The following is a 26,923-nucleotide window of genomic DNA, read 5'->3' on the forward strand; positions in this document are numbered from 1 at the left end:
GTAAACAAAGTGTTACCAGATCATCAATGTCTAAACTTTGTTGATGCGCGAAATCAAAGGCCTATATACAAAAAAACCCCGGCATGCCCAGCTGCTAGATAACAAAGATATCTCATAGTCAACAGCAGAAATCCGCCCTTTCGCACAAAAGAAAACAACCAATGCCAGCGCCACTACTAATAATACAAGTGGCTGGAGCCTTCATCTTGCCCCATATCTTACCCGGATCAACCCTCAAACGTACAGGGTCTCACATTGATTCGGCGATTTTGATTCATGATATTGTGGTATTGTCTACTTAAGTGGGTAGGTAGGCAGGAAAAATGCTGCTGAAGACGTATAAGGCATTCATAAGCCGCGCAGCAAGCGAAATGAGGCGATAAAGTCGAAAAAAGGAGGATGACGTCGTTTAAGCGCCAGCCTCGGTGGCATTCTTGCCCTGCTTGGCAGCCTCGGCGAGCTGAGCTTCACGGCCTCCCCAGCTGTTGTTACCAAAGTCAGTATTGTCCTTTTTGTTTCCCATTGAAAGAGGGAAGGTGGTTCATTCCGTGACGTACTTCCAGTAGTTCAGGTAGCGGTATCCTTGGGTAAGCTGGGCGGAGAAGTTCACGGCGTGGCAGGCAAACAGGAGGTAGTTCTTGGGGGAGACGGCAAGGGCGTAGCGCATGAAAGTTGCCGAGTAGATAACGAGGGCACCGGTCATTTGGCCGGAAATACTGTGTAGATGGAATAACGGTCAGTAATCATATCAATGTTTGCAAGGTGCTGCTTTGTTCGTGCGGGCTATCCGGGTAAGTCCCCATAGATTGATTGGATATGTAGTGTATCTTCAAGGGAGAAAGCTCCGCAGGGAGGGAGGTAACACTAGCGACGTACATTTCAGGGTCCTTCTGAGTATCCATCACCGCTGCAATGGGGATACCGAAGTTGGAGGCAGGGCCCCAGAAATCTAGTTGAGATCATTGTTAGCCAAGAGAAATTGCTTTTTGCAACCCGTATTTGACTCAGGAGCTTGCTATGAGTTCGTGACTGATAACATGTGCTGAGAAGGACTCATTGGAGTTGCTTAATGACCCCTTCAGAACATGTCTGACGGCAGGCATTCTTGCCGGCCGATCTCGGTCAGGAACACGGAGGGGGTAACATGAGGATTGAACGTACGGGTAGAGCAGAAGTAATCCAGGGCCTTGTTAGACCGGATCTTCGCATTGATTGCCTTGATTGCAGCGGCCATCTTGACGACTCGAAGGCTAGGATTGAAGTGAGGAGTGGAGAGTTGATCAGAGGAGAGAGAGGATGCAAGGCCGAGCGGTTTGCTTTCCTCACTCCGTCACCTGCAGTCCGCGCCGGGCGGAGTTACCCGGAGACGGTCACGTGCACTATATCCCTGCGAAGTCGTTGGTCGAATCGACCTGCTAGGTGCTTACTGCGTTAGCTGAATCTACACTTGCAGCTGTCCAATCGCCGTAGAATCAAAGTATAGTTTACATGAAACGGAGAAAGTAAAGGTTTCAAACCCTCTTTAGGAATCACTAGTACAATTGAGTGCTTGAAATACATCTAGCATTACTTCTGTCGGTCCTATCCTTAATTCGGTCGACCTTTTCTTTTGTCAGGGCAATCCCTGCATCCGCACACGCCGCAACGCCTTTGCCTGGTAAAACTCGGGGTGCTATGCCTATTCGTCTGAGGTTCGTCAAGTAGGCGACTAATGGGGTGTGAATATTGTTCGCTTGATTCGAAGTTCGAAGTATCTGCCATGTCGGTGTCATGGCCAAGTGGCAAGCCTTCATGCCGCTGCACATACTATGAAATCACCGTCCACCAAATCCGGGTGGAGGGAATCCGCGTCCCTGTCCAGGGGGCTGGAATCCCGGCGGCGGTTGGAAAGCACCCGCTGCAAAAGCATCAGTTAGCTCTAAAACCATAGCACGAAATCTAAGGGTACTTACGAGGAGCACCCTGGGGCGCAAATCCCGGGGGAGGAGCGAAACCAGCTGATACCTCATGTCAGTAACCATGTTCAACTACCGAGCTCGGAGGTGCAAACTTACGAGGTCCACCAGGGGCACCACCACGGCCAGCGAAGCCCGGAGGCGGCACTCCAGGGAAACCACCACCCGGAGGGAAACCGGGGAAACCACCGGGCGGCGGAGGAGGGCCACCAACACCTGCAGCAGGGCCTCCCAGGCCGACCGGCAGACCACGTCCAGCGGGTTTGCTAATTCCAGGGCCAGCAGCCAGAGTGGCAGCCGCGGCAGCAGCGCCAGGACCAGCGGTACCGAGTCGGGCAGAGGGATCGGCGGGAGGAGGTCCATCAACGGAACAGGAGACGACGTGAGTGCCACGAACGATGGTAAGGCCCAGGGTACGTTTTTCTTCAGCTTCAACAAGAGGTGCGTTGGTCGAACCGGCGGCGGGCTTGGACTTGCGCTTGACGCGACGGAACTCTTCTGTATCGGCGAGGACAAGGTTCATATGCTATAGTCCTGCGTCAGCAACCATCCAACCACAACTGTTATCCAATGGCCATTAAAGGACCTGGAAAAGATATATATACCTTGTCGAAAGCCAGCATCTGTCCAGTCATCTGTCGGCCATCGTTGAGGGTAACTCTCATCCGGTAATTGATCTGAGGATAATGTTAGGTATGACGCGCGAGTAGGACGATTATCGTCAGTCACTTACGAGGTTTTGCTAATCAAAGATAAGAAGAGAAGAGTTAGCCACGCGAACCTGAGTATACAAGCTGATATTAACACTGAAGGAAAGGATCCGATCAACTTACCATCTTGCCCTGCTTATTTGCTGCCATGGTGGGCTATGAGTGCGCACGAATGCGACTTGAGAAAAACCAAAGAATAGTTTCGTGAGATGGTAGAAGAGATGTATCTCCTACGTAATCGTCACTTTGTCCTTACTGAGCTGTCGCGCCCGGGGTGAAGGTCGGTCGAGGTCTTAAGACTTTCTCCAAGCGGCACCAGCTCGACTTGCTACGGGTCGGAGGTCCATGAGGCGCGGCTCTGCGGCTTGGCACCAGTCGACCGCGCCAAGCCACTAAGGGCTCTCGCTTCCCACTTTCAACCCACACATTTCCCTTTTACACACTTTTCGACCTTGAGTTTCTTCCAACCAACCAGTCGACCAGTTCACGCCAAAAGCAGTCGCCATGGTATGTTGCCCATCGCCAATGAACCTTTCAACCTTGCTATAAACCCGATTCTCGAGACTCCGAAAATTTCATAAACAAAAGTTTTTTTCTAACATTTTGTCGCCATGCAGTCGGAATCCAAGGACAAGTCCGCCAACCCTATGCGCGAGCTGCGCATCCAGAAGCTCGTGCTCAACATCTCCGTCGGCGAGTCTGGTGACAGACTTACTCGCGCTGCTAAGGTGCTCGAGCAGCTGAGCGGTCAGACTCCGGTCTACAGTAAGAACGCCCGATCCCGATGAATCCGAGAATTTCGAATACGAAGCAAGCGAGGAAGGAGGATTTCACAACTTGTGCTATGAGATGGATGGCTGATGGGATGATTTTTTTTTCAACGTTTAGGCAAGGCCCGTTACACCGTCCGTACCTTCGGTATCCGTCGTAACGAGAAGATCTCCGTCCACGTCACCGTCCGTGGCCCCAAGGCCGAGGAGATCCTTGAGCGTGGTCTCAAGGTCAAGGAGTACGAGCTCCGCAAGCGCAACTTCTCTGAGACCGGTAACTTCGGTTTCGGTATCTCCGAGCACATCGATCTGGGTATCAAGTACGACCCCGGTATCGGTATCTACGGCATGGACTTCTACTGCTGCATGTGAGTGCAAATTCCGACCTCTACGCAGTCCTGCTTTCGACAGATCCATCGGTGTCGATCCAGATCGAACAGGACAAGTCAAGTCTCAGGAAACTGACTGGAAAATCAATAGGACCCGCCCTGGTGAGCGTGTCGCCAAGCGTCGCCGCTGCAAGGCCCGTATCGGCTCCCAGCACCGTATCACCCAGAACGAGACCATCAAGTGGTTCAAGAACCGCTTCGACGGTATCGTCCGGTAAATGCCCTCATCCACGGGGTCTTCAGGAGGGAAAGCTCCGGGGTTGTGTTTATGATGAATCGATCAAAAATGGTCAGAAAAGGAGGCAGGCGTTCTTGAAAATCATTATCGCTCTGCTCTGAAATATGGCTTTTCTACCACGGCATGAGGTTAGGCGTGTTAGAGATATCAAATTCCCAAATTTTTCCATACGCATCCACTTTTCTCAATGAAGGCTTCACAAAGGGTGATGATTTCCGCATAACCATTGACGAAAGGTCTTCCATGATGCTTTTTACTATGTTTGCCACTTGTACCACTTTCAACACACAGTGGTGCTATAGTGTGCATTTGGCCTGAAACTCGTCTCTGCTCTGAGACTGAGTGTTTTCTCTTTCGAGATATATATGCTTCTAGCATTTATTCTCGTGTGCTCCTCCCAGGGCTGATGCTCAGAAGCATGGGTCTCAACACCCTGTTTCTGTGCTCAGTCTCGGCCTCGTAGTGGTATCTTTGAAGACTCTTTTGAGTAGAAAAGCGTAGAACAGCCGACCTAACGTAGCAGCCACATTGGCTTGGAGCGACCGAACTCGTAAGAGTCTAGCCCAATACCCCGAGTCTCGCTAGTGCTACTAATTGCCGCTTGACAGACATGCCAGCAGTCGTTGATGGGGAAATAATCTCCAGTAAAACTGCTTATCTTTGGTTCCAATGGTACTGTGTACTAATGGCATGCCAATCCCTACATGCATAGTATGGGGACTGGCGACTCTTGCGACCGTTGATCCCCGCATTTTACTATGTATTCAAACTTCGACGTGCCACCAAGCAAACGCTAGTCAAATTATGTTTGTTGACTATTACAGCATTCATCATACGTACATGCAACACATGCTCCATCCGAGATAGCATAGCTATACCCTCGCCTGAACTAATTTTCAAATAACATTTGCATGACTCACAATGAGGTCTGGCCTCTCACATCCGATATTTCCGACATCATAGCATTCGTCAAAGGGAAGGGAGTTAGTTGAAATTATTTGCTACCTCCTCTCGTATATCCATCCCACCACTTGGCGAAGAATCCGCCCTGCTGTCCCTGCTCGTTCCAGCTTTCACGACGCGTATTGAGAGACTGGTCCGTCGAGCTGCGCTTCTGGCTTGTCAAACTCTCAAACAGGCTTGACGCGCCATGGCCGGTCGACCGTCTCCGATCCCCAATGCTGGGAGGAGGGCTGTTGCTCAGATTGGCGGAGTTGGAAGACATATCTGATGAATCAGATCCCTTTTAATATGTAAAACGGTTAGTTAAGTGCTGATGCTACGAGTGTGGAAATACCAAGCATCATGCTCAAGACAAGTTGCTCGGGATGATGACAAAAAAAAGGCTGTTCAGACATACGCGTCTGTCGGAAGTGGCAGTAGCTGCGGTGGTAGTGGGAATCGAAGGACGACGGTAGGGCTCAGGAGGACCTCCTCGCACCCAGACATTGTGATGCTCGTAGCGGTCACCGACGGTGCCATGCCAATGACGGGGTGACTGGGGCTGCTGGTTGTTGTTGCTCATGGTTCCTCTTTTCTTGTACTTCTTGGTTCTCTCGATGAGATCGAAGGAGCAGTATCAACTGCGTGCTTCGTAAGTTGAAGTGAGGATATGAAGGATAGGAAAAGCGACAAAACATATGCATGTGTATAGCAAGGGTGAAGAGCTGCCCAAAACTATCACAAGCTATGGTGACATAGCTCTGTCATCATGATTCCAGGGGTTCCAGTGTCATCTCAACGACACATAATCGAAAGAAACAGAGCTCAGTGATAGATATGGGAGGGGACATAAGCTTGGGACCAGGACTTCAACTTACCGGTTAGCTTCTTTGCAGTGTGCTATCAGTATAGGATTTAGTTTTACCGATCAGGGCGAACAGCCGGGACGACAGCAGCTCATTATAAGAGATCTCACAGGAAGAGAGGGGTAAGTCAGCCACCCATCAAGTGATGTGAATCAGACCCTGGGTATGATGATGCAGCCAGAGGCAATCCCATAGGTCTGAGGGGGCAAACGTACGGGCATGAGCCAATAATGGGCAGTAATGGCTTGGGGATCCCGGTCCTAGGAATGCTAAAAGCTTCTTTGACAACGGCTATGATTCATCATCTCGAGGGAATCGTATACGTTGATCCACGGACGATGCTACAGAGCGTCCCAGGATAGTTGGGATTAATCAGCTCGTCTGGATGAAAACAATCCAATGAAATGATGTGCAGTTTTGGTCGTGTGCCAATGGAATCCATCCATGATGGCTTGACGTCAGGTGCTCTGCCAAATGCGGGGATCGAAGAGTAACTGTGCACAGAGAAAAAGTACCATTGGTCTCTTCCCGTGAAGCGTCTATATCTGCAATGTGCATATTGATTCCTCGCCTATAAAGAGAGGGGGAGTGTGCAACTAGATAGCTGCTGATATATCGTTAGCATCTGTTACTTATCCGAAAACGACGCAGCATACAGTGGAGTTGTATCCTATGATAGATAGACTCTAGCCCCGGGGGCATCACAATCAGGTGGGTTAGAGTCTGCGCACTGCGTAAAGATGAATCAGAAGCTGAAGGAAGAGCAAGAGTTGCAATCAGACATGGCCGAGGCAGAAAAGGCCATTAATGCATATACTATCATTGTTTGTCCCAAATGCCGACCTATGAATCAGCGCCTCAGGCAACGAAGCGGCATCCAAATCTGGGGCCGAAGCGGAATCAACTCGGCTTCCCCGCGGGCCGCTTTGATATGCCTCGCCCATTCAGACCGTCTATCATGGTTCAGCGTCCGCTCTCTCCTCTTATATTTCCGCTATATCTCATCATTCTATAGGCTATATTTGCCGACGATCTAGCAGTCATCCAAGATATCTTGGGATTCGTCAATTCTCCCCTTGGGTCCCCACCACCTGCCAGGATATCGGCCATCGGGACCCTTATCATGCGCTAAAGACGCGAGCGCCCTCCCCCTCGTGCGGAGATGCCGTCGGTCAGAACGGCCCTTTTTGGAGCTATATCTATCCAGGGAACCTCGTGTGCCATAGCCTCCGACCATTGTTCATTCCCTAATATACTACAGGAGCGCTAAGGCAAACCGTCATATATACTCTTATTCCCCCAGACCACCATGGCACTCCTAGAGACATTTGGTCATCCCTATCTGAAGTCCCTGGCCCATCGTGGCTATGTGAAGGGCACCACTTTGCACTCGAAAGCGACAAACCAGCCTCTATGTCACTACTTTGGGTCTGTCCGATATGCCCTTCCTCCTCCTGAAAGATGGCGCCGGGCCCAGAAGCTCCCCGAGTCCTATTCCTATGGCACCAGAGACCAACCTGCCCCTTGCGACCGAGACGCTGCGGTCTGTCCACAGCCTAGCTTCATGGGTCGCTCTTATGAGAAGGGGTTTACAGAGGACTGCTTTCAAGCCAGCGTGTGGGTACCGCTGGGAGAACCCCCTAAGGGAGGTAAGTATCATCTTCCTTTTACAAGTCAGCTGCAGCTAACAAAATGTTCCTATAGGATGGCCGGTCCTTTTCTTCATCCGTATGCGCATCCCCTTGGAAGTGCCCAAGACCCATTCCCTGATCTGATGCTGATGGATTCACATCTTAGACGGAGGCTGGCTACAGTTCGGCCACCCGAACTCATTTACAGCCGCAGCCCTACTAGGCGATGCCGGACTCAACGCCATTGTCGTCGTTCCAGCCTACCGTCTGAACGTCTTCGGGTTCTTATACTCTTCAGAGATCGTAAAGGACGCCTCCTCCGTAGGGGAAACAGCAGGAAACCACGGATTCTGGGACCAGCGTCAAGCCCTAGAATGGACGAGGGACAACATCAGCCTCTTCGGCGGCAACCCATCCCAAATCACCGTCTCCGGATACTCAGCCGGTAATCCCCCCCCCCCCCCCCAAAACCCTCTCACTCCCTACACAAAGTAGTAGCCAAAAATTGACCCAAACCAGGCGCCTACTCAACCTTCTACCAACTCGCCTACGACCTCCAATTCCCCGCCTCCCGCGCCATAATCAAACAAGCCTGCATCTGGTCCAATGCCGCCGCCGTGCAGCCCAAGTCCCCGGCCTCCGCCCAAGAACAATTCGACCAACTCCTCTCAGCCCTAAACATCCCAGCTACCCTCCCCTGGGCCGAAAAGATCTCCCAGCTCCGATCCCTTCCATCCCAAACCCTCCTCGACGCCGCCATGAGCGTCCAACTAAACCAATACCGCCCGACCTCCGACTCAACCTTCATCCAACCCACGCTCTTCAAATCCCTGGACAGCGGGGCCTTCGCGCGCGCCCTCTCCGCCCGGGACGTCCGGATCATGCTTGGCGAATGCCGCGACGAGCGGCACCTGTACGCCGCCTGGTTCCCGCCGCAAGCCAACAGCCTCTCCGCTCTCCGCACCCGACTCGTAGCAGATTACCCGCGCCACGTCGTCGACACGCTCCTGAAGCTCCATTACCCGGACGGCAAGTTACCGTCGTGCTGTGAGAACTGGGACAATGATGCCTTCGGTCGGGTGTATGCTAAGATGCAGGTGCATGATATGCAGCGCGGGCTGATTCATGCTCTTGCGAGTGGTGGCGCGGGCCATTTGCTTTATCGGTATAGGATTGAGTATCGCGCCAAGTGTACGGATGCGAGCCTTCCGCCGGAGTGGGGGGTTACGCATTCGAGTGATTATCCGATTTGGTTCTGGGGCAATGGGCATGTGCTGGAACCGGAGGAGATGGGGGTTATTCGCCGGGCTTTGATTGATCCGTTTATCAGGTTTGTTCACGGGGAGGGGGATGTCCAGTGGGGTACGACGCATCATCGGGAGATGAGGACCCTGAAGCCTGATGGGTCGGTCGAGATTGTGCAGGATACTGCGCTTTGGGATGAGGCAATGCGCGTCTGGAAGGCTTTGCGGGAGGTGGGAGAGCCGGAGGCTTCTGCGGCAAAGCTTTGAGTGATCCGAGGCCGTCGAATGAATGGAGCTTGGCCCTGTATATATCGATCGTATCATGCCTATATATGCTGCGTCTCCTAGAACTAGACTCTCAAGGATACAACTGACTACGAAGATACCTGGAGAAATGCTTTTAAGATCACATGTTCATTCATATGGTTGACAAAGTACGCGCCTGGCAACCATTGATCGTAAATAAGCTGTGGCATAAATATGGAAATAACCCAAACCCAACCCAAAATAGTTCATAAACATAACAAACGCTCTAATCTAAGAAATATTGGCATAGTGTCCTTTGTTCAGCATGTGGAGGAATAAGCTGGTTGCAAGGACATCACCATCGACATTAGCTTTTTCACACGTTGTCCATCATAATGGTGTTACTCTTTTCAGGCCTTGACGATCTTGCAGACAAGATCCTGGCCATCCACCGAGTCACCTTCCTTGACCAGCAAGCTGGAGACCTTGCCACTGTGGGGGGCAGAGATAACCATTTCCTAGTATACGTTAGCGGGCGATCATGAGTGTTAATCGATAGTTTTGGGGTTAAACATACCATCTTCATGGCGCTCAGGACGGCAATGGGGTCACCCTTCTTGACTTCCAAGCCGTCGTGGACACGGATCTCAACAACCACACCGCTCATAGGAGCACCGACCTGGCTGCTGTCACCCAGCTCAGCCTTGGGGCGAGCCGTGTTCTCGACGGATGCCTTATTGTCGTCCACACTGACCTGGCGAACCTCACCGTTGACCTCGTAGAAGACCTCGCGCTGACCGGTCTGCTCAGAGAGGGGACCGATGGCCAACAACTTCAGGATCAGCACCTTACCCTTCTCCAGCTCGACGTGGAATTCCTCGCCGATCTCGGGCCTGGCCAAGAAGTAGCGCGTGGGCAGGACGGACAGATCACCGAACTTGGCGACGAACTTCTTGTAGTCTTCGAAGACCTTGGGGTACATAGCATAGCTGGCCACATCGTACTCGGTGGCGGCGCCATACTTCTCCCGGATCTGGCTCTTGATCTTGGCCAGGTCAAGGGGCTCCAGGTACAGGCCAGGGCGCTTGTCAAGCTTGCGGCGGTCACGCAGAGCGCGAGAGCGCAGAGGCTCAGGGAATCCACCGTAGGGCTGACCCATGAGGCCCTCGAGGAACTCCAGCACGGAACCGGGGAAGTCAAGCTCACCGGCACGAGCGATCACGTCTTCAGCGGTCAATTTGTTGGAGACCATGAACTGAGCCAAGTCACCGACCACCTTGGAAGTGGGAGTGACCTTGACGACATCGCCCAAAAGATCGTTGGCAGACTCGTAAGCCTTCTTCGTCTCCGCCCACTGCTGACCCAGACCAAGCTGGCTGGCCTGGAAGATCAGGTTGGTCAGCTGACCACCAGGGATTTCGTGCTCGTAGACCTCAGGGTCGGGACCGGTCAGACCCGCCTCGAAGGGCGAGTAGAGGAGACGCAACTGAGCCCAGTAGGTGTCAAGGGCGCGCACCTGAGCCGAGTTGAGGCCAGGGTCGTGCTCAGTTCCCTCGAGAGAAGCGAGGATAGCACCAATGCTGGGCTGGGAGGTCATACCGGAAAGGCTGTCCGTGGCAGCATCGACGGCATCAGCACCGGCCTGAGCGCAAGCAATCATGGAAGCCACACCGGTACCCGCAGAGTCGTGAGTGTGCACGTGGATGGGAAGGTCGGGGTAGCGCTCACGGATGGAGCCGATGAGCAGGCGAGCAGCCTGGGGCTTCAGCACACCAGCCATATCCTTGATACCCAAGACGTGAGGCTTGAACTGAACCACCTTGTCAACAAGGTCGAGGTAGTACGGAAGGTTGTACTTCTTGTTGGGGTTAAGCATATCACCACTGTAACAGATGGTGGCCTCAACAACACCCTCGGCAGCGTGAACAGCCTTGATACCGACCTCGAGCTGGTCAACATCGTTGAGAGCGTCGAAGACACGGAAGATGTCGACACCGCACTTCTTGGCCTGCTTACAGAAGTGGTAGATGGCATTGTCAGGGAGGGAGGAGTAGGCAACACCGTTGGCACCACGGAGCAACATCTGGAAGGGGATGTTGGGAACGGCCTTGCGCAGTTTGCGCAGACGGTCCCAGGGGTCCTCGTACAGGAAGCGCATGGCGACATCGAAGGTGGCACCACCCCAGCATTCCAAACTGTAGGCGTTGGCGAGGGCGTGGCTAGTCTCGTGGGCAATGTTCAGGAGGTCAATGGTACGCACACGAGTGGCCAGCAGCGACTGGTGGGCGTCACGCCAAGTAGTATCCATGATCAGGCAGCCCTTGTTGGCACGCACAGCGCGGGCAAAGGCCTCGGGACCTTCACTGTCCAGGATCTGCTTCCATCCCTTGGTGGCGGGGACGGAGACATCGAGGGGCTTGCCGGCAGCGTCATGCAGGGTGGGCTTGATGATATCGCCCTTGAGCTTGGGCTCGCCAATCTGGCCCTTGATGCTGCTGCCGTTGACAGCCACATCACCTAGGTAGGCGAGCAGCTTCTGGGCACGGTTCTGGCTGCCGACAAGGGCGAACAGCTCGGGAGTGTCATCAATGAACGTGGTCCAGCAGGTACCGTCCACGAACACGGGGTGACTCAGAAGAGAAGTGAGGAAAGGAATGTTGGTCTTGACACCACGGATACGGAACTCGACCAAGGCACGAACGACCTTGCGGCGGGCGATCTCGTAGGTGGAACCACGGCAGGTACACTTGACCAACATGGAGTCGTAGTGAGGAGTGATGATGGCACCGGCGAAACCGTTTCCACCATCGAGACGGACACCGTTACCACCGGCAGAGCGGTAGACCTCGATCTTTCCAGTGTCGGGAGAGAAGCCCTTGGAGGGATCCTCGGTGGTGATACGGCACTGAATGGCGAATCCACGAGTGGAGATGCGGTCCTGGGTCAGGCCCAGCTGTTCCAGGGTAGCACCGGCGGCGATCTGGATCTGAGCAGCAACAATATCGATACCCGTGATCTCTTCGGTGATGGTGTGCTCGACCTGGATACGGGGGTTGATCTCAATGAAGTAGTAGCGGTTCTGCTGGTCGACCAGGAACTCTGCAGTACCGGCGTTGCGGTAGTTGACCGACTTGGCCAGCTTGACGGCATCAGCCAGGATGCGGTCACGGACATCGGCAGGCAGATCCTTGGCCGGCGCAATCTCAACGACCTTCTGGTGACGACGCTGGACCGAGCAGTCACGCTCGAACAGGTGGACGACGTTGCCGTGGTTGTCACCCAGCAGCTGGACTTCGATGTGCTTGGGGCGGTCGAGGAAGCGCTCGACGAAAACGGTGCCGTTGCCAAAGGCAGAGCGGGCCTCGGAGGTGGCACGCTCGAAGGAGTCACGCAGCTCAGCCTGGTCGCGGACGACACGCATACCACGACCACCACCACCGAAGGCGGCCTTGATGATGATGGGGAAGCCATAGGTGTCGGTGAAAGCCTTGACCTCCTCGTAGCGTTCAACAGGGCCCGGGGTACCGGGCACGACGGGCACTTCGCAGCGGATAGCCAGCTGACGGGCCGAGACCTTGTCACCGAGGCTCTCGATGGTCTGGGGGGTGGGACCGACGAAAACCATGCCGGACTCCTCCACCTTGCGGGCAAACTCGGCGTTCTCGGACAGGAAACCATAACCCGGGTGGATCAGGTGCACACCATGTTCAAGGGCAATCTTGACGATCTCATCAATGGCCAGGTAGGCCCCAACCGGTGTATATTGGCCCCGCTTGCCAATCATGTAGGCCTCATCGGCCTTCTGACGGTGCATGGAGAGACGATCTTCATGGGAGTAGACGGCGACAGTCTGCAGGGACAGCTCGTGGGCCGTCCGGAAGATACGAATGGGAATTTCACCACGGTTGGCAACAAGGATCTTCTGGAACTGCATGATAGCCGAATTGGCACGCAGACGGGTGTGGACAGAGTCCCGGTGCTGGTCATGGTGGTCATCGATGAACTCGGTGTCATCGACCGCCTCCTCGGGCTGACGGGGAGCAGCCATGGCAGGCGGGGTTTTGTGTTGATAAGGATGGATAAAAGGCGGGGTGGGAGGATGAGGAGAGGGAAGGGGAGGGAGCTGAAGTATGGAAGGGGGAGATGGAGAGCTATTCAAAGAGGATCTAGACGGAAAAAAGAAGGCACAGGGGCTGGGGCTGAAGGGAAATATAGTACACGAGTTAGCCGGATGATCCAATGATGCTCGGAAGAAAAAAAAGCAAGCCAGAAAACGGAGCAGCGAGACGTTGGCGTGAGTCACCTGGGGAGAAGGTGCTTCCGGGGAAGAAAAAGGCCCGGTTTCGGAACGGGAAAGCGTGGGAAAGCGCGGGGAAATCGTGGGAGGATTAGGGAACTCAATTGGAGGAATTCGGCGACTTACCCGACGGACAAAGGAGGATGAGGAGGAGGGGAAGGACCTCAAGAGGGGGATGAATGTGAGGAGAGAGAGGAAGAGTTGAACAGCGAGGAATGTGATGAGAAAGTTGGGAGGATGAGGAGAGGAGAGGAGGGCATAGAAGTACTTGGGGATGATTGCCCCCCCCAGCGGCCGCCCGGCTGGCCAAAGCAGAGGAGCGGAGGGGCAGGTCAGCGCAAGGCGGAGGAGGGGATCCCGGACGTTCTATGACGCTGCGGCACGATTGGCAGGCCGTACTGTAATAGAAATACACCGCCGGGCCCTGGACTGTAAGCTATTGCCATAGTAAAGTGGCTCCAGTGCAGAGGATAAATGGTAATTTCATTACGGCGCTAGTGGACGCCCCCCCAAGAAGCTCGACCTTCACCGGCACACCGGGCTGCAGCATGTGGGATGGTGACCCATGGAATGTCATGCTCGGCCAGTCTGCCTGCCTCGTTCCAATTTGTCTTCTGCTCTTTTTTGCTTCTCTTGGGTTGGGCTGCAGTGCCTCCGTTCGTCCGGATTCATTGGCTGTCAGAAAGATTACAGTTTGGTGGGGTGCCGTCCATTCGCAAGCTGGATCATCGCCATGGACGCCCGGTCAAGGGACAGTTTCCCGCGTGAATACCTGGCGGCAAGGATGACTTTCCTGACTGCTGCACGCTATGGAGTTGCCATTCACGCTCCCCCAGCATCACTACACTACTCACATCTATACCGAAAATGCATCGGGTGGTTCAGGCATCGCGTTCTCTTACTTACCTCGGGTGCTCGGGCTAATTCATGCCTGCCAAAGCTCATGAGCGGTCCAGGCTCGGGAAAGACGTCCCGTCAAGGTTCCCTAGCAACATCGAAACCCTCCTGCCCTGATATCATGTAGCCGTCAGTAAACGAACCAAAACCCAGACCATCCCCACCGTATCTCCGGCGATAGGCGACGGGGATCTTCATCCAGAAGCTGGCAAGAATCATCCGAGCGAGCACGCCAGCCCCCAGCCCACCAAGCCCGGTGTCCGTACTTTGTGACCGAGCCATGCATCGTGCCCTCTTTCCACCGATTCAGCCCTCGGCCAAAAATGCATCTATCAGCTTGGCAGCTTCTGCGATCGTCGCACAATGGCTGTCGATGCGAGGCGCTTCGGTGGATGGTATCTCCGGGCCAAGCTGATAATTCTGATAAGTCCTACTAAGCGATCACCCAACGTCCGTATGATCTACCTCGGCCAAGCTGGAACTATTTACAACCCGCCTAGTTATTCCTAGTAGTTTACAGAGTAGTCTAGATAGCGAGACCAAAAAAACCGCACGTCGGCTACATGGACTAGCTGCTGGCCCTTGTCCGCTCTTCTGGGGGCGGCAATTTTTCCCCATCAAGTAGGGAAGGGATCAGATTACCCATATAAAAGTGAAACCACGCCGGAGTGGATGGCCGACTCCATCGATAGCCTGGTTTCCACCGGTTCCCATGACCTGGCGTGCAGAAAATCCCACCCGCCGGGACAAGACTTGCCTTCCCTAAATCTCACACCGGGCCTCACATCTCCGGTTCTAGATCTACTTGGTATTATGGCCCCTGGTGCGCCAGTCCCCTTGTGTGGTCTGTATTTTTATCGGATAATTTGGATTATAATGGCATGTGATAAGAAAAAAGAAAAACTGTATACTCTGTTCGGCTCTTAGTGCCGAAAGATAGATTACTACTGGTGGTATAACAATAATTCCTTAGTTAGTGCCAATGGTAAGAACCTACCCTCCTTTTGGGTTCCTTGCCCATTTTGTTGCGTAGTAATTAAGCGTCGTTAACAGGATTTAGGTGTATCTAGTATCTACTATATAACATTGACTGCATCCACCCATCTCCGTTCTCCTGCAGTGTCCCCCTGCCTCCTCCGTCTGTCCGTTACCCCGGGCTAAATTCTTATCGCTGCGTCCGTAACCACGCAAATCCTCCGCCCGGGACGTCACAGCTCCCTTGCCTATCGACTCGGTTGTTCCTCCAATACTGCTCGGACGGGCTAAATTCTTTCCCTAGCTCCCTCGCCTGTACGTGCTTCCCTTCAACCGAATGCTTTATTTAATGAGCCGAAGGGATTGCAGACAGATCTAGGGTAGTGGCTGCTGACAGTGTAGACTATGGCGTGCTCTGTTAGAATTAGGATATAGTAACGACTAGTAGTTAATTGGCGTCCTCGGCGATGAGTTAACCCCCGTCTACGGCATCAACTGCCGAGATCTAGGCGTAGATCATTCGGTCTCTAATACCGAAATGCCGACCTATACTACGAGCGGAAGATGTTGAACTAAGATCGAACGTCAATTATGATTGAACTAAGTATGACAAAAGCCCGCGACCGCCCGGAGGTCCGTAAACTGAATGCACAGATTTTCAAGGCCTATGAAATACATCTAGTGGGGTGAAATAAAAGGTAAAATAGGCAGCAAATCATGGACAAAACGTAAGGGATGGGGAAGGAACATCAAAGTAAAAGGGAGAAAAGCCCAGCCGGGTGAAACAGCAAGCCCATCAGCTGATGAAGCTCTTCCAGGAAAAGGCTTTACTGTCCTACCCAAGCCCGGCAGCAATCATCCATCGCTCATGCTATACATACACGGGGCCAAATGAGGCTTCTTCAGAAGGGGGATCCAGGGAGAACGTGACAGACATGCGTCTAGAAAGGGCGGAAGCCGGTCGCCTGCGGGGTGATTCCGTTGGCCTGTCCAAACGCCATGGGGCTTGGCGCCGGCGCTGCCGGGCCCTGGGTCAACATCAACCGCGTGCCACCCAGAATTGGGGTATTGTCCTCCTCCGTCTTCTGAGTCACTTCGCGCGACTTCCGTTCTTCGTTATCCTTCTTCAACATCTCGATCGTGCGCGTCTGCTCACACAAGAAGTTGATCATAAACGGCATAGTGAAGTCGTTAAGACCGTGGCGCCACGAAAGCTCCAGGATGACGTCAGGCCGGATGAGATCGTAGCAGGCGTACAGCATACCAACGTAGCATTCGCGGCTGCCAATATCGACAAACTAGAGGCAAAAGTCAGCAGATGTCTTTGAGCGCGATTAAGTGGGAAAGTGAATTGACTTACGTAGCGAAGAAGATCCTCTACAACATCCGACTTTCCGGAGATGGCGGAAGTCTCGATGGCATCCTTGTAAAGCTTGTCTTGCTTAGACAAGGAGATTGACTTCTCCCAGCGCTTGTTGTTGCGGTAAATGTTGGCTGCGATCTGGCGGAAGAAGATCAAGTCATGCTTCTCCAACCGCTGGGCAAGTGCCACGGCATCGAAGTTGTCGTAGTTATCAACAGAGTCGCGGAGAGTCTTGTAATCCTCCTCTTCGATCAACAAGTCGTTGATGGCATCGTTAACAGCCCTCTTGTTCTGGGTTTGGACATTAAGCAAGAAAGGCTTGATCAGAGGAATGTTGTCCGAAGCCTGGAAAATGCGCACGACACGGTTGACATCAATTCTAGCAGTGAGCACCTGCAGCAAGTCGGTGAGGAGCAAAGGCTGTTCTTGCAGATAGAAGTTGAGGGCACGGTAGTAGATTTCCAGGTTGGCCACCTTGACAATGATGTCCTTGAACGAGTGGTGCTCCCAGGAATCGGCAGCACGCTCCATCATTGCCAATGCAGCGTTGTCCCACTCATCATAGTGGCAGTACAAGAAGACCAGTTCCGGCCAGAGATTGGCGTCCTCGCAGGCCCGGATCATCTTGGGGATGTTGATGCGAGACCAGAAGAGCTTGAGGTGTTCCATGACCCGGTCGGGGTGGTACTTGGAGAGAGCAATGCCCAACTCGGTGAACATGCCCATATGCGCCCGTTCCAGACCCAGGCCAGCCTCCAGGACTGCAATAAGCTCGTCGAAGTATCCGTTGCGCTCATACTGGCGCACAAGGTCTTGAAGCTCTTCCGCGTGAACGATCAGGTTGAGACCGCAAATCTGGGCGAGGCGGAACTCCTTCTTGTTGACACAGGCCTCGTTGACCTGCTTCCAAACCTTGACACTGTTGGCTTTGCGTGCGCATTCCACGGCTGCCTGGTAATCTTCCAGATGCACCAAGGTTGTTGCCAGTTTGGCCCAGTTGGAAATGCTGGTGTAGAATATCTTGGCGGCCTGGTGGTAGCCCTCCTCATAAGCCTTGTCACCGGAAGCCTCGACATCTGCAACGTTCGTCGTCCGCAGGAAGTCCTCAAGCTCCGAAAGCTGATCGAGACGGGCGTAACAGAAAGCAAGACCGGTGTCAATGGCAGGCTCACGCAAGGTCTTACGGGCCATCTTCAAATACTTGACAAGATCTTCGTCCTTGCCAGCATGTGTAGCCGTTTCAATGACCTCATTGTAGTTCGAGGGATCACCAGCACGGATATAGGACTCGATAGAGTCGGACACTCGAAGGCCATCCAGCTGAGCCTTGGCAACCTTGCTCCACACCTCCGGGAGCTCGACACGCTCCGCAAATTCTTGCGCGCGGTCAATGCTGACAATGTTCTCAACCAAGACGTTGACGGCAGCAATGAAGTTGTTCACCTTCTTGTAGATCTCGAATGCCTCCTCGTAGAGACCGACCGAAATGCACATTTCAGCGATTTCATCGGGACTGAACTCGTTGAGTTGATGGATGTAATCCATCAAGCGTCCCTTATCAGCCTTGGCAGCTGTAAGCATGAGCAGATTCTGCAGACTGCCATTGTCGCTGAAAGGTGAGGGCTCGAGAATGATCTTTTCGAGCAACTCGATCAGCTCGCCGGGAAGATCGGCTTCGAGGAAAGCCTTGACAGCGATGGACACTTTGTCGGGCTCAGTCGACTCAGGCACAGCGGTCGCAATGACCTGGTCGACGAGTGAACGCCGATGCAAGTTGTTCTCGCTGAGAACGAAAGACCAGATTTCCTGATCAGCTCTCTCCACGAGATAGCGTGCCTGAGCACGGTACATAGCGTTCTCATTGGTGATATTGATGAGTTCGAGGTCATTCTGTCCCTTCCGGTAGGCAATGTATGCCAAGTTCGGGTCACGCTTCTCGCAGTACTTTCCAACGGTGAGAGTGTCGTAGAGATCGTTCTCCTTGAGGAACTTCTCAGGGTTGTTGTTGCTATCAATATAGATCTTCGCGAGCGCGTTGTAGACGGCTTGCTGCTGGTTACCCGTAGCAAGAGTAGCCTCAAGGAAGGGCAACAGCAACTTAAGCCTGTTTCTGCTCTCCACCTCTGAAACGAGTTCATCAATAGGGATCACTGATGGATCAACAGTAGAGAGGAGATTCTTGATGATGCTCTCTTCGCAATCAACGTCCAGCAGGCCACCAATGACGGCGGGAGCACGCGATGGGTTGACACGCTGTACGTACACCTCGATCGACTTGTACTGTTGATTCTGGTACAGATAAAGGACCAAGTCGTGGATAAAGTTGAAACGGTCACACACGATGATCAGCGGCAGTTGCTCCGTCAACTTGGCCTCCTTGAGGAAGTTCTTCACCTTGTCCGGATTGTAGTAGTTGCTCTCGCGACAAATACGCTCAACTTCAGTGATCTGACCCATGGCAGTGGCAGCCTCAATGTACTTGAAGTGAACCTCAGGGTCTTCGCTAAGGTTGACAATGCTGCCAAGGTAATAGTAGAGACCTTCGGCTGTGCGGTATTTCTCGAGCAGGCTGATCAATTGCTGGGGCCCCAACAAGTCGGAGAACTTGGTGCAAATCTGGACGACCGCTTGCAAGTTCTGGCGGATGTTGACCTGCAGCATTGTATCCATGCAATCCAGAGTCTGCTCAACCGAGAGACGGCCAAAATAGTTCATCAACCACTCAGGGCTCAGCTTGTCGGTACGGACAATGTTACGCTTGATTGCCACGGGGTCGTCAGTGTTCTCAAGCGCACGTTGGATGAGGCCTGCATTCTCGCAAAGCTGAGAGATGCGAGGGCGATCGTAGTGGGTGAAGATTTCATTGCCAAGGATGGCATCAGCGACCTGAGGGGCATTGACAAGATTCATCTCGAGCAAGCGTGTCTGCAGGTGACCATGTTCGGGCTTGTTATCCTTCAGAGCATCCAAAAGGAATGAAGTGGCCTGCTGGATCATGTTCTGGGAAAGGAAGACATCTACGACGCGGTCCAGGTCGATGAGAGCACCGGACTCTTCGTTGGCAAGCTGAGTAGCAAACTCCGCACCCTTCTCCGGATTCACACGAACGATATGTTGCAAGAGCTGAGTGTAATCCGGCTGGTATCCCACCTGCTTGGAATAACTGAGGATCTTGTCAAACTGGCCCGTCTCGGCGAATCCGGCGACAACCTTGTTCGGAACGTTGGCCTGCAAGTAAATAGCCAGGGCCAAATTCATGTCGTATGGTCGAACAATATCACCCAGTTCCTCAGAGCCTTCGAGCTTGTTTTCGCGCATCCATTTCTCAAGAAGATGCTTCCTATTTTGTTGCAAAACGGGACGGACGAGCTCAACACTCTCATATTTGTTCAGAGAGCCCTTATCCAAAAGCATTCCGAAGTACTGAAGGATGACGGACATCCCCTGTCCGGTCTGGGGAGCATTCTTGAAGCGGTTGATGGTCTCCGGGGTACGCAAAAAGCCACGGGGAGAGTTCGCAGCAATCTTGGCGGCTTCAGAGTAGTTGCCTTGAGTGATGAGATTGTCGAACTGCTGCTGGTACAGGTGATCTGCACCAGGAAGACCCGCCTTGGAAGCAAGTTTCACTGCGAGACCAGACATGGCCGGGTTCTCCATCAGGTACTGGACAATAGTATTCTCATCAACACTGACAGACAGAACTTGACCCTTGCGGTTCACGCCGACAAGACCAGCAGAATCAGTATCGGGGGCAGTAGTGAATATCGTCTCGCTGGAGATACGGTTCATGAAGATGCAGGTACCGGTCTCGAGGTCATAGAGGTGAATGAAGCCATACTTGGTGACCAGATACACAATGTCATACTTCCTGGAGACCTGCATTGCAACTGGGAAGTCATTCACCGCCTCCTGAGGGAAGTATACCTCCACTGCCTTCTTCTGGAATCTCGGGTTGGGCTCTTGGTGGTCAATTTCAGCGATCTGCAATTTGGCACCGGTTTGTGTTCGAACAGCGAAGGTAAAGAGCTTGTGTTCGAGAGGAGAGCCCTCGACACGGATCGAGGCGAAAGCGGCTGCATGACCCTCAATGAACTGAGAAATCCCGCGGTCTTTCGAGTACAGCTGCATTGAACCCACCACGCGACCTCCCTGCGAGCTGATTCCCACCACCACCATCCACTTCTCGTCGTCATTAACACGGTAGTTGATGATTTGACAACCCTGAAGAATAGGAAATCGTCAGTATGCATTGAAGTTATGGAAGATCCCAGCGATTTTGGATATACGTACACCAAGGTTAGGAAGCCTATCAAAGACCTTTTGAGGGTGAGTCTGGGTAGGGTCGAAGACATCCCAGTGGAAGACAGAGCTCTCTGTCACCAAACCCAGGCACTTCTCATTGAACCATTTCCAGTACACAACATCCTCGTTCATGACCGACGACTTCAGCTTCTGCTTCGCCGTCAGGTCGAAGATCTGGATTGTGCGCCCTTGGGCCTTGAGAGCGATGATGTTACGGTTCCAGTGCATGATAGCACTATCCGCATTGATTGGTCGCTTGATGACTTCATTGTTGTTCTTCAGGTTAATGATGATAACTTGCGGTTTGTCCTCCTCGGTGAGCTTTTGCCGGACACAGACGAAGTTGTCCGATTCTAGAGTCTATTGGCGGCACGATCATTAGCGCAGTTACATTCAGACGGAGGGTGGATTAAAAGAATCCAGCGAGGTACTACTCACACATGAGTTGAATCCAATCGACGCCGGCTAAAATAAAAAAAAGACGTAAGTGAGAGGTTCATCTACAAAGAGGGACAAGCGGGCGCGTCCCCAGATTGGGCATGAAAGGCCATCTCCCGATTGAGCATCAACACATACCGCAATTTCAGCATTCGTGAGCTAAAGGATGAAGATACAATGGTCAGTTCCTATATCGCAGGCGATCCGAGGACGAAGTGTTGATGAGACTCACATTAAGAAGCTCCGTAAACTTGATCGGTAGAGGAGCCATATTTACTTAAGGCCGCAGGACGACCTCATCCACCTAACAAAACGCCACGCAAATGAATCCGCCGGATCGCAAAGGAAAGGAAAGGAAGAAGAAGAAATTGAGGGTATGAGTAAGGGAAGAGAAGGTGAGAGAGGGAAGAGGAAGGTAAAGTACGTCAAATAGGGATTAGGGAATGGGAAGGCGAGACTGGGGAAGCGGAAAGTGACCTCAGGAGGCCGGCGCGGGCGACGTTGCTGAGGTGTCGCTTATGGGGCTCTCGTCACGTGCAGCCACCAGGGGTACCGGCAGGTGCCTGGATCCAACGGGTCTGAGACGAACGGTGAAGTGAGAAGCTCTCAGGTTATATTTAGATTGAAACTAAGCTCGGCTTAAGATCGATGCATTTGTTCGGCGCTTGGTGGGTGCTTGCTTTTTTCTCCGAGCTCTACACGTGGGAGCATCAGGCCTTGACTTGTATACAGGTGGCCTTCTGTGCCATTCTATAATGAGCGTCCTATATAGCAGTATAACAGAGATAGCCACTACTCTTTCCTAAGAATTGAGCTATTTAAGAATCAACTCTTAGGCGAATTCACTTCACTTTCGGGCGACCTGCATACATACAGTAAGGTGGGTATCAGTTCACATGGCTCTACCTTCCTACAGTTGGACAAGGGAAGTTCCGTATGGGAAACCGCCACCGGTGTTAGTCCTTTCTGACTGATCACTTCCTTAGCTAACATTCATCATATTATTCACGGCATCAACCAGGCCAGGGATATTGAAACGGGTGTTACACAGCAGTGAAAGAAACTGCTAGTTCTGCTTTCACAAATATACAGTCTCCCACCATTTTTCTCTTCCTACGGGCTTCACCGGTAGGCCCATCTATTCAAATCACTCCTCAGAGTGGAGGTGATTGGACGACTGGATCTGGTTATCGGACAAGGAATTGAACTCATTGTAAACCATCTTGATCTTGCCCAGCTTGTATGTAGGCCTCTATAGACCCTGGTTAGACTTTAAATGGTAACTGTTCCTAGCAGAAATATCGCCCTAAGGGTAATTTGAGGACCAATTCATACCCCTGAGTTTCATACTAATCACACAATGCGATTGATTAACTGCAGAGCTGAAAGAAAACCAATTCATCTGACGGATCGAATATTTCGAAAATATTCATATAATAGGGCCGTCGTCTGGCATCAATTTGTTGCGATGAGTGACTGTTAAGCGGTACGTACCGCGTTTTCTCAACCTCCGGATCCTCCGACATCAACACTATGACGTCAGGCACAGTGACACCGGGCACTACTATCCCACGGCTTCTACATGGTGCCTAAGTCCTCGTCAGCAGTATCAAAACGGTTAAGGAAACAGTAGTGTCTAATTCAGTATTAGTGTAATTTAATTTCTGTCAATTGAATTTCAATGCAGCCAACCAAACTTTAGTCTTATCCGACTAGTTGAAATATATAAACGAAACAAAGCCGGAAGTACTACTTCACTCTTGCTACTAGAGTGTCACCGTCTTGCCCACAAAACAAACCGATAAAGTGAGCAGTCACAAAGGTTCACCCCACTAATCATGTTCACCTTGGATTAACAACTAGTTACCGCATGATGTTACCATTAGAGGAATTTGTAAAGATTTGATAAAGCAAGGAGACCAACTCTAAACATGGAGTTGATCGAGCCGGGTACCTACATCGGCACATACTAACTAGCAAGCAAGGAGCCCACTAACTACCTAGTATTATGCCAAATAATTCCATGACACCTTGAATTCGATGTAAGACACAGAATTAGAGTTACATCTTGCAGTATGCACGGATTTGCATTCGCGATCTGGCTAGATATGCAATGACGCGTCGCTCGACTATTGTTGTTAGCAGCAATCCCTAGTCCACAATATCTAAATCAATGGGCTAAAACTATTCGGGAAATCTTGAGTAATGAAAAGCAAGGTTTTTGACTGGTTCATTGGTAGGCGCTCCCATGGAAACATATATTAGCATGTACATGTATCAGTCTTGCAGTGTGACGGTGGATGACTGTTGGGAACACTTGTATACTACGTTTTCGCCTGCAGATCAAAACCTAATGCTAGCGAGCCGAACTATTATGGATGCTATGGTTTTCTGCGACAACCCTTTCCGTCTTATCTTGCAGTTTGGGCTTTCCGATCCACACCCGTCAAATCAAGTCACTTGAAGTCACTTTTGATTGGGATATCGCTACTACAGGCTTATCTCCTCTGGTAAAAGACGTAGGTATAAAAATCAGGAAGAAGACACAAGCATCATCATGCAGCTAGCTTTAACATGAACCCTGGACATGAAACAGGATAATACATCGCTTAGTGGTGGAACAAACGAGTGCCCTGCTCGACGAATACAATGCCAAGCTTCTCAGAAGTCTCGAAAACGGCACTGTCGTTCTGGCTACCGCTGGGGGCGGCAATGTACTTGACACCGGAGCGGGCAGCACGGAAGACGTTGTCAATGAAGGGGAACTGTGTCATTGAGGTCAGTATGCATCACACATGTGGTATTGGAAGTACACTTACGAAAGCATCCGAGGAGACAGCAACTTCGCCCAGCTTCTGGAGCCAAGCGTCGCGCTCTTCCTGGGTGAAGGGAGCGGGGACTTCCTCGAAGACACGCTCGTACTCGGCCTTCTCAGCCTCGGTACGAGGGGTTTGTCCGGAGCAGAGCAGGTCAATGGCGTTGCTCTTGTCGGGGCGCTTGGTGCCCTGCTTCCACTTGATGTTGAGCACACGGTCGTGGAAGCGCATCCACCAGTTGTCTGCCTTGTCACCGGCCAGACGGGTGCAGTGGATACGGCTCTGCTGGCCGGCACCGAGACCGACAACCTGGCCATTCAGAGCGTAGCACACAGAGTTCGACTGGGTGTACTTGAGGGCGATGGTTGCCACGGTAAGATCCCGGAGAGCACCTTCGGGAAGGGCCTTCAGGTCCTTGGGGGTGATGATGGTGTTGAAGGTCTTCTGGGGGGTGATCACAATGTCGTTGCGGTGCTGGGTGAGCTGAACACCGTACAGAGTACGGGTTTCCTCCGCAGCAGGGACGTAGTTCTCATCCATCTGCAGGACAAGGTACTTGCCACCCTTCTTCTTGGAAAGGATCTCCAGGGCCTCAGGGGTGTAGCCGGCGGCGATGACACCGTCGGAGACCTCGCGGGAGACGATCTTAGCGGTAGGGACGTCAACAACGTCGCTGAGAGCGAGAATGTCACCGAAGCTAGACATACGGTCGGCACCACGGGCACGAGCGTAGGCCTGAGCCAGACCGGAAGACTCAATGCCAGCAATATCATCGACCATGTAGACCTTGCGCTCCTTCTCGCTCAAGGGCACGCCGACGGCAGCACCGGCCGGGGACACGTGCTTGAAGCTGGCCGCAGCCGGCAGGCCAAGGGCCTGCTTGAGCTCCTTGACGAGAGCCCAAGCGTTGAGAGCATCAAGCAGGTTGACGTAGCCAGGGGCTCCGTTCAGGGCCTTGAAAGGAAGCTTGCCTTGGGTCATGAAAGCAGAGGCCGGCTTCTGGTGGGGGTTGGTTCCGTAGCGGAGAGGCAAGTACTGCTCGCCGTTGCCTGCATACTGCTTGCGGAAGAAACCGGAGATAGCAGAGTCGTAGTCGGCGGTGTGCTCAAAGGCCTTGAGGGCATAGGACTTGCGGCTGGCGTCGGTAATCTCACCGGCTTCGAGCTCCTTGAGGAATTCGGGGTAGTCCTGGGGGTCCGAGAGGATAGTAACGCGGGAGTGGTTCTTGGCAGCAGCACGGAGGAGGGTCACTCCACCGATGTCAATCTCCTCAACGGCCTCCTCAATAGTGACGTTCACCTTGTTGACGGTCTCCTTGAAGGGGTACAGGTTGCAGACCACGAAGTCCACCTTGGCAATGTTCTGGTCGGCCAGATCCTTCTCGTCAGACTCGATGTCACGGGCAAGGATACCGCCGTGGACAGCAGGGTGAAGAGTCTTGACACGGCCACCGAGCATCTCCGGGGCATGGGTGATGGCGGAGACATCTCTGATCGACCATCAGTTTTGAGGTCTTGAGAGACCCAGTCATGACCATAACAATATGGTGACTCACTCAACGGGGAAGCCCGCCTCCCGAATCAATCTCGCGGTACCACCAGAGGCGAGCAACCGGACGTTGTGCTTGACGAGGCCCTTGGCCAGGTCAAGCAGTCCAGTCTTGTCGTAGACGGAAAGGATGGCTATAGATTCGAATATCAAGAATGCAATTAGCCCCAGATACTCTGGATTCTCGCAAGTAACAGAAATGCCAAATTGTGGGGACAGGTATCGGACCAAGTCCACTACCTGACAGGTCTCGAAAAGTACCCTATCAAGAGAAGAGATTGGAGACGGGAGACAAGGAATATCAATTAACTTACCTGACTTTTGTTGAGACATCCTGAAATACTGACTGTGAAGAGGTCACTAGAGCAGAGAGCACAGAGTCAGGAATGGATGAAGAGGGAAAAATTGTTCAGGTCGAATAAAAGGGCACCCCACAGCCCCTCCGGGACGATCAACTGGGAGCTCCGCACACAGAGCACGAGCAACGTCAAGAACATAGCGAAGAAAAGTGTACGGGGTACGTACCTGGGAAAATTAGAGGAAATTGAGGGAAAATAATGGCCTCCAGGTTGATTATATTATCGTCCAGACCGGGGGTAGAACAATGGCAGAGATAATATACATTCACCGTCGCGACTGATCCAAGGCAGTCTCGATTGAAGTTCCCTCAATTTCTCCCTCCATGTCCCGCCGCGGGGTCCTTCGCCGCTTTCGGACCTGGCGGGTGACCAAGATAACTATCGATTACTAACCGCCATCTGTCGTAGCTCAAACCCGTGGGAAAAGAGTAGGCAGGTGCTTGCCCTTTTAGGCTTAGTTTTATTGGCCAATATTTATGCACGTCAAGCTAAGTCATTGGCACATAATATAATTATGAAGAGACTATTCTCACGTGCACTCACATGACCTACGCACAGGCCACAAATAATCCACTACAAAAGCCTCGTTCGGCCGCTTCGCTTTGATTTTCTTTTTTCTTTTCTTCTACATGAACAACGCAAAATCAACATTCTTCAAAAAGCGTTCCTGCGAGGATATCTTTCCCTCTTGGGTCTGTATAGCCGATGAAGTACGGAAATCGTCATACAGAATGGAGAGAAACTGCCTTTGGCAGAGTATCGATCTTGGGTGCAGTGTCTGACTTGAACTTATGTTCGGTGGAAGGGACTGCAATGATTGATTCTACAGTCTCTGCTTATTATCTGAGCTATTATTCATCTTCACTTCGTGTAATCGGAGTTCGTAGTCAATTCTCATAATCTCGTCGCCATGGCCTGGGGCCCAACGGATCATCTA

At 52.4% G+C, this 26,923-nt stretch overlaps 9 protein-coding genes across 9 annotated transcripts; 3 read left to right on the forward strand and 6 right to left on the reverse strand.

Annotated features, from left to right (window-relative positions):
• Positions 1-15: 15 nt before the first annotated feature.
• ASPBRDRAFT_154476 (pyruvate transporter MPC1) lies at positions 16-1,316 on the reverse strand. Its single transcript, XM_067619379.1, has 4 exons — positions 1,162-1,316; positions 877-949; positions 558-716; positions 16-482 (listed from the first exon to the last, which is right to left on the reverse strand). The coding sequence occupies exons 1-4, from the start codon at positions 1,232-1,234 to the stop codon at positions 410-412; spliced, it is 378 nt and encodes a 125-aa protein (XP_067478543.1). The 5' UTR covers positions 1,235-1,316; the 3' UTR covers positions 16-409.
• Positions 1,317-1,450: 134 nt separating this feature from the next.
• ASPBRDRAFT_44216 (small nuclear ribonucleoprotein-associated protein) lies at positions 1,451-2,990 on the reverse strand. The gene is made up of 6 exons (XM_067625143.1): positions 2,789-2,990; positions 2,689-2,697; positions 2,561-2,632; positions 2,055-2,481; positions 1,953-1,997; positions 1,451-1,897 (listed from the first exon to the last, which is right to left on the reverse strand). Exons 1-6 carry the CDS (start codon positions 2,813-2,815, stop codon positions 1,815-1,817), a joined length of 663 nt encoding a protein of 220 aa, XP_067478544.1. The 5' UTR covers positions 2,816-2,990; the 3' UTR covers positions 1,451-1,814.
• Positions 2,991-3,276: 286 nt separating this feature from the next.
• On the forward strand, positions 3,277-4,042 carry ASPBRDRAFT_126882 (60S ribosomal protein uL5; the record flags this gene model as incomplete). The annotated part of the gene is made up of 3 exons (XM_067617911.1): positions 3,277-3,430; positions 3,554-3,803; positions 3,916-4,042. The coding sequence occupies 3 exons, from the start codon at positions 3,277-3,279 to the stop codon at positions 4,040-4,042; spliced, it is 531 nt and encodes a 176-aa protein (XP_067478545.1).
• A 688-nt stretch (positions 4,043-4,730) lies between these two features.
• Positions 4,731-5,646, reverse strand: ASPBRDRAFT_44218 (uncharacterized protein). The gene is made up of 2 exons (XM_067625144.1): positions 5,423-5,646; positions 4,731-5,305 (listed from the first exon to the last, which is right to left on the reverse strand). The coding sequence occupies exons 1-2, from the start codon at positions 5,585-5,587 to the stop codon at positions 5,057-5,059; spliced, it is 414 nt and encodes a 137-aa protein (XP_067478546.1). The 5' UTR covers positions 5,588-5,646; the 3' UTR covers positions 4,731-5,056.
• Positions 5,647-7,179: 1,533 nt separating this feature from the next.
• On the forward strand, positions 7,180-9,012 carry ASPBRDRAFT_126942 (putative carboxylesterase; the record flags this gene model as incomplete). Its single annotated transcript, XM_067617918.1, has 4 exons — positions 7,180-7,519; positions 7,575-7,598; positions 7,668-7,946; positions 8,021-9,012. 4 exons carry the CDS (start codon positions 7,180-7,182, stop codon positions 9,010-9,012), a joined length of 1,635 nt encoding a protein of 544 aa, XP_067478547.1.
• A 389-nt stretch (positions 9,013-9,401) lies between these two features.
• On the reverse strand, positions 9,402-13,039 carry ASPBRDRAFT_127560 (pyruvate carboxylase; the record flags this gene model as incomplete). Its single annotated transcript, XM_067617986.1, has 2 exons — positions 9,402-9,509; positions 9,569-13,039. The coding sequence occupies 2 exons, from the start codon at positions 13,037-13,039 to the stop codon at positions 9,402-9,404; spliced, it is 3,579 nt and encodes a 1,192-aa protein (XP_067478548.1).
• Positions 13,040-14,816: 1,777 nt separating this feature from the next.
• On the forward strand, positions 14,817-15,195 carry ASPBRDRAFT_608456 (uncharacterized protein). The gene has a single exon (XM_067628268.1). The coding sequence runs from the start codon at positions 14,858-14,860 to the stop codon at positions 15,110-15,112; it is 255 nt and encodes an 84-aa protein (XP_067478549.1). The 5' UTR covers positions 14,817-14,857; the 3' UTR covers positions 15,113-15,195.
• A 496-nt stretch (positions 15,196-15,691) lies between these two features.
• Positions 15,692-21,794, reverse strand: ASPBRDRAFT_75887 (clathrin heavy chain). Its single transcript, XM_067629297.1, has 6 exons — positions 21,496-21,794; positions 21,402-21,422; positions 21,264-21,290; positions 20,814-21,185; positions 16,521-20,744; positions 15,692-16,458 (listed from the first exon to the last, which is right to left on the reverse strand). The coding sequence occupies exons 1-6, from the start codon at positions 21,532-21,534 to the stop codon at positions 16,102-16,104; spliced, it is 5,040 nt and encodes a 1,679-aa protein (XP_067478550.1). The 5' UTR covers positions 21,535-21,794; the 3' UTR covers positions 15,692-16,101.
• Positions 21,795-23,491: 1,697 nt separating this feature from the next.
• On the reverse strand, positions 23,492-26,335 carry ASPBRDRAFT_44222 (phosphoribosylaminoimidazolecarboxamide formyltransferase/IMP cyclohydrolase). Its single transcript, XM_067625145.1, has 5 exons — positions 26,153-26,335; positions 25,942-25,987; positions 25,635-25,761; positions 24,083-25,568; positions 23,492-24,028 (listed from the first exon to the last, which is right to left on the reverse strand). The coding sequence occupies exons 2-5, from the start codon at positions 25,958-25,960 to the stop codon at positions 23,873-23,875; spliced, it is 1,788 nt and encodes a 595-aa protein (XP_067478551.1). The 5' UTR covers positions 25,961-25,987; positions 26,153-26,335; the 3' UTR covers positions 23,492-23,872.
• Positions 26,336-26,923: the final 588 nt, after the last annotated feature.

Source organism: Aspergillus brasiliensis (genome assembly GCF_001889945.1).
Source record: "Aspergillus brasiliensis CBS 101740 unplaced genomic scaffold ASPBRscaffold_7, whole genome shotgun sequence".
NCBI lineage: Eukaryota > Fungi > Ascomycota > Eurotiomycetes > Eurotiales > Aspergillaceae > Aspergillus > Aspergillus brasiliensis.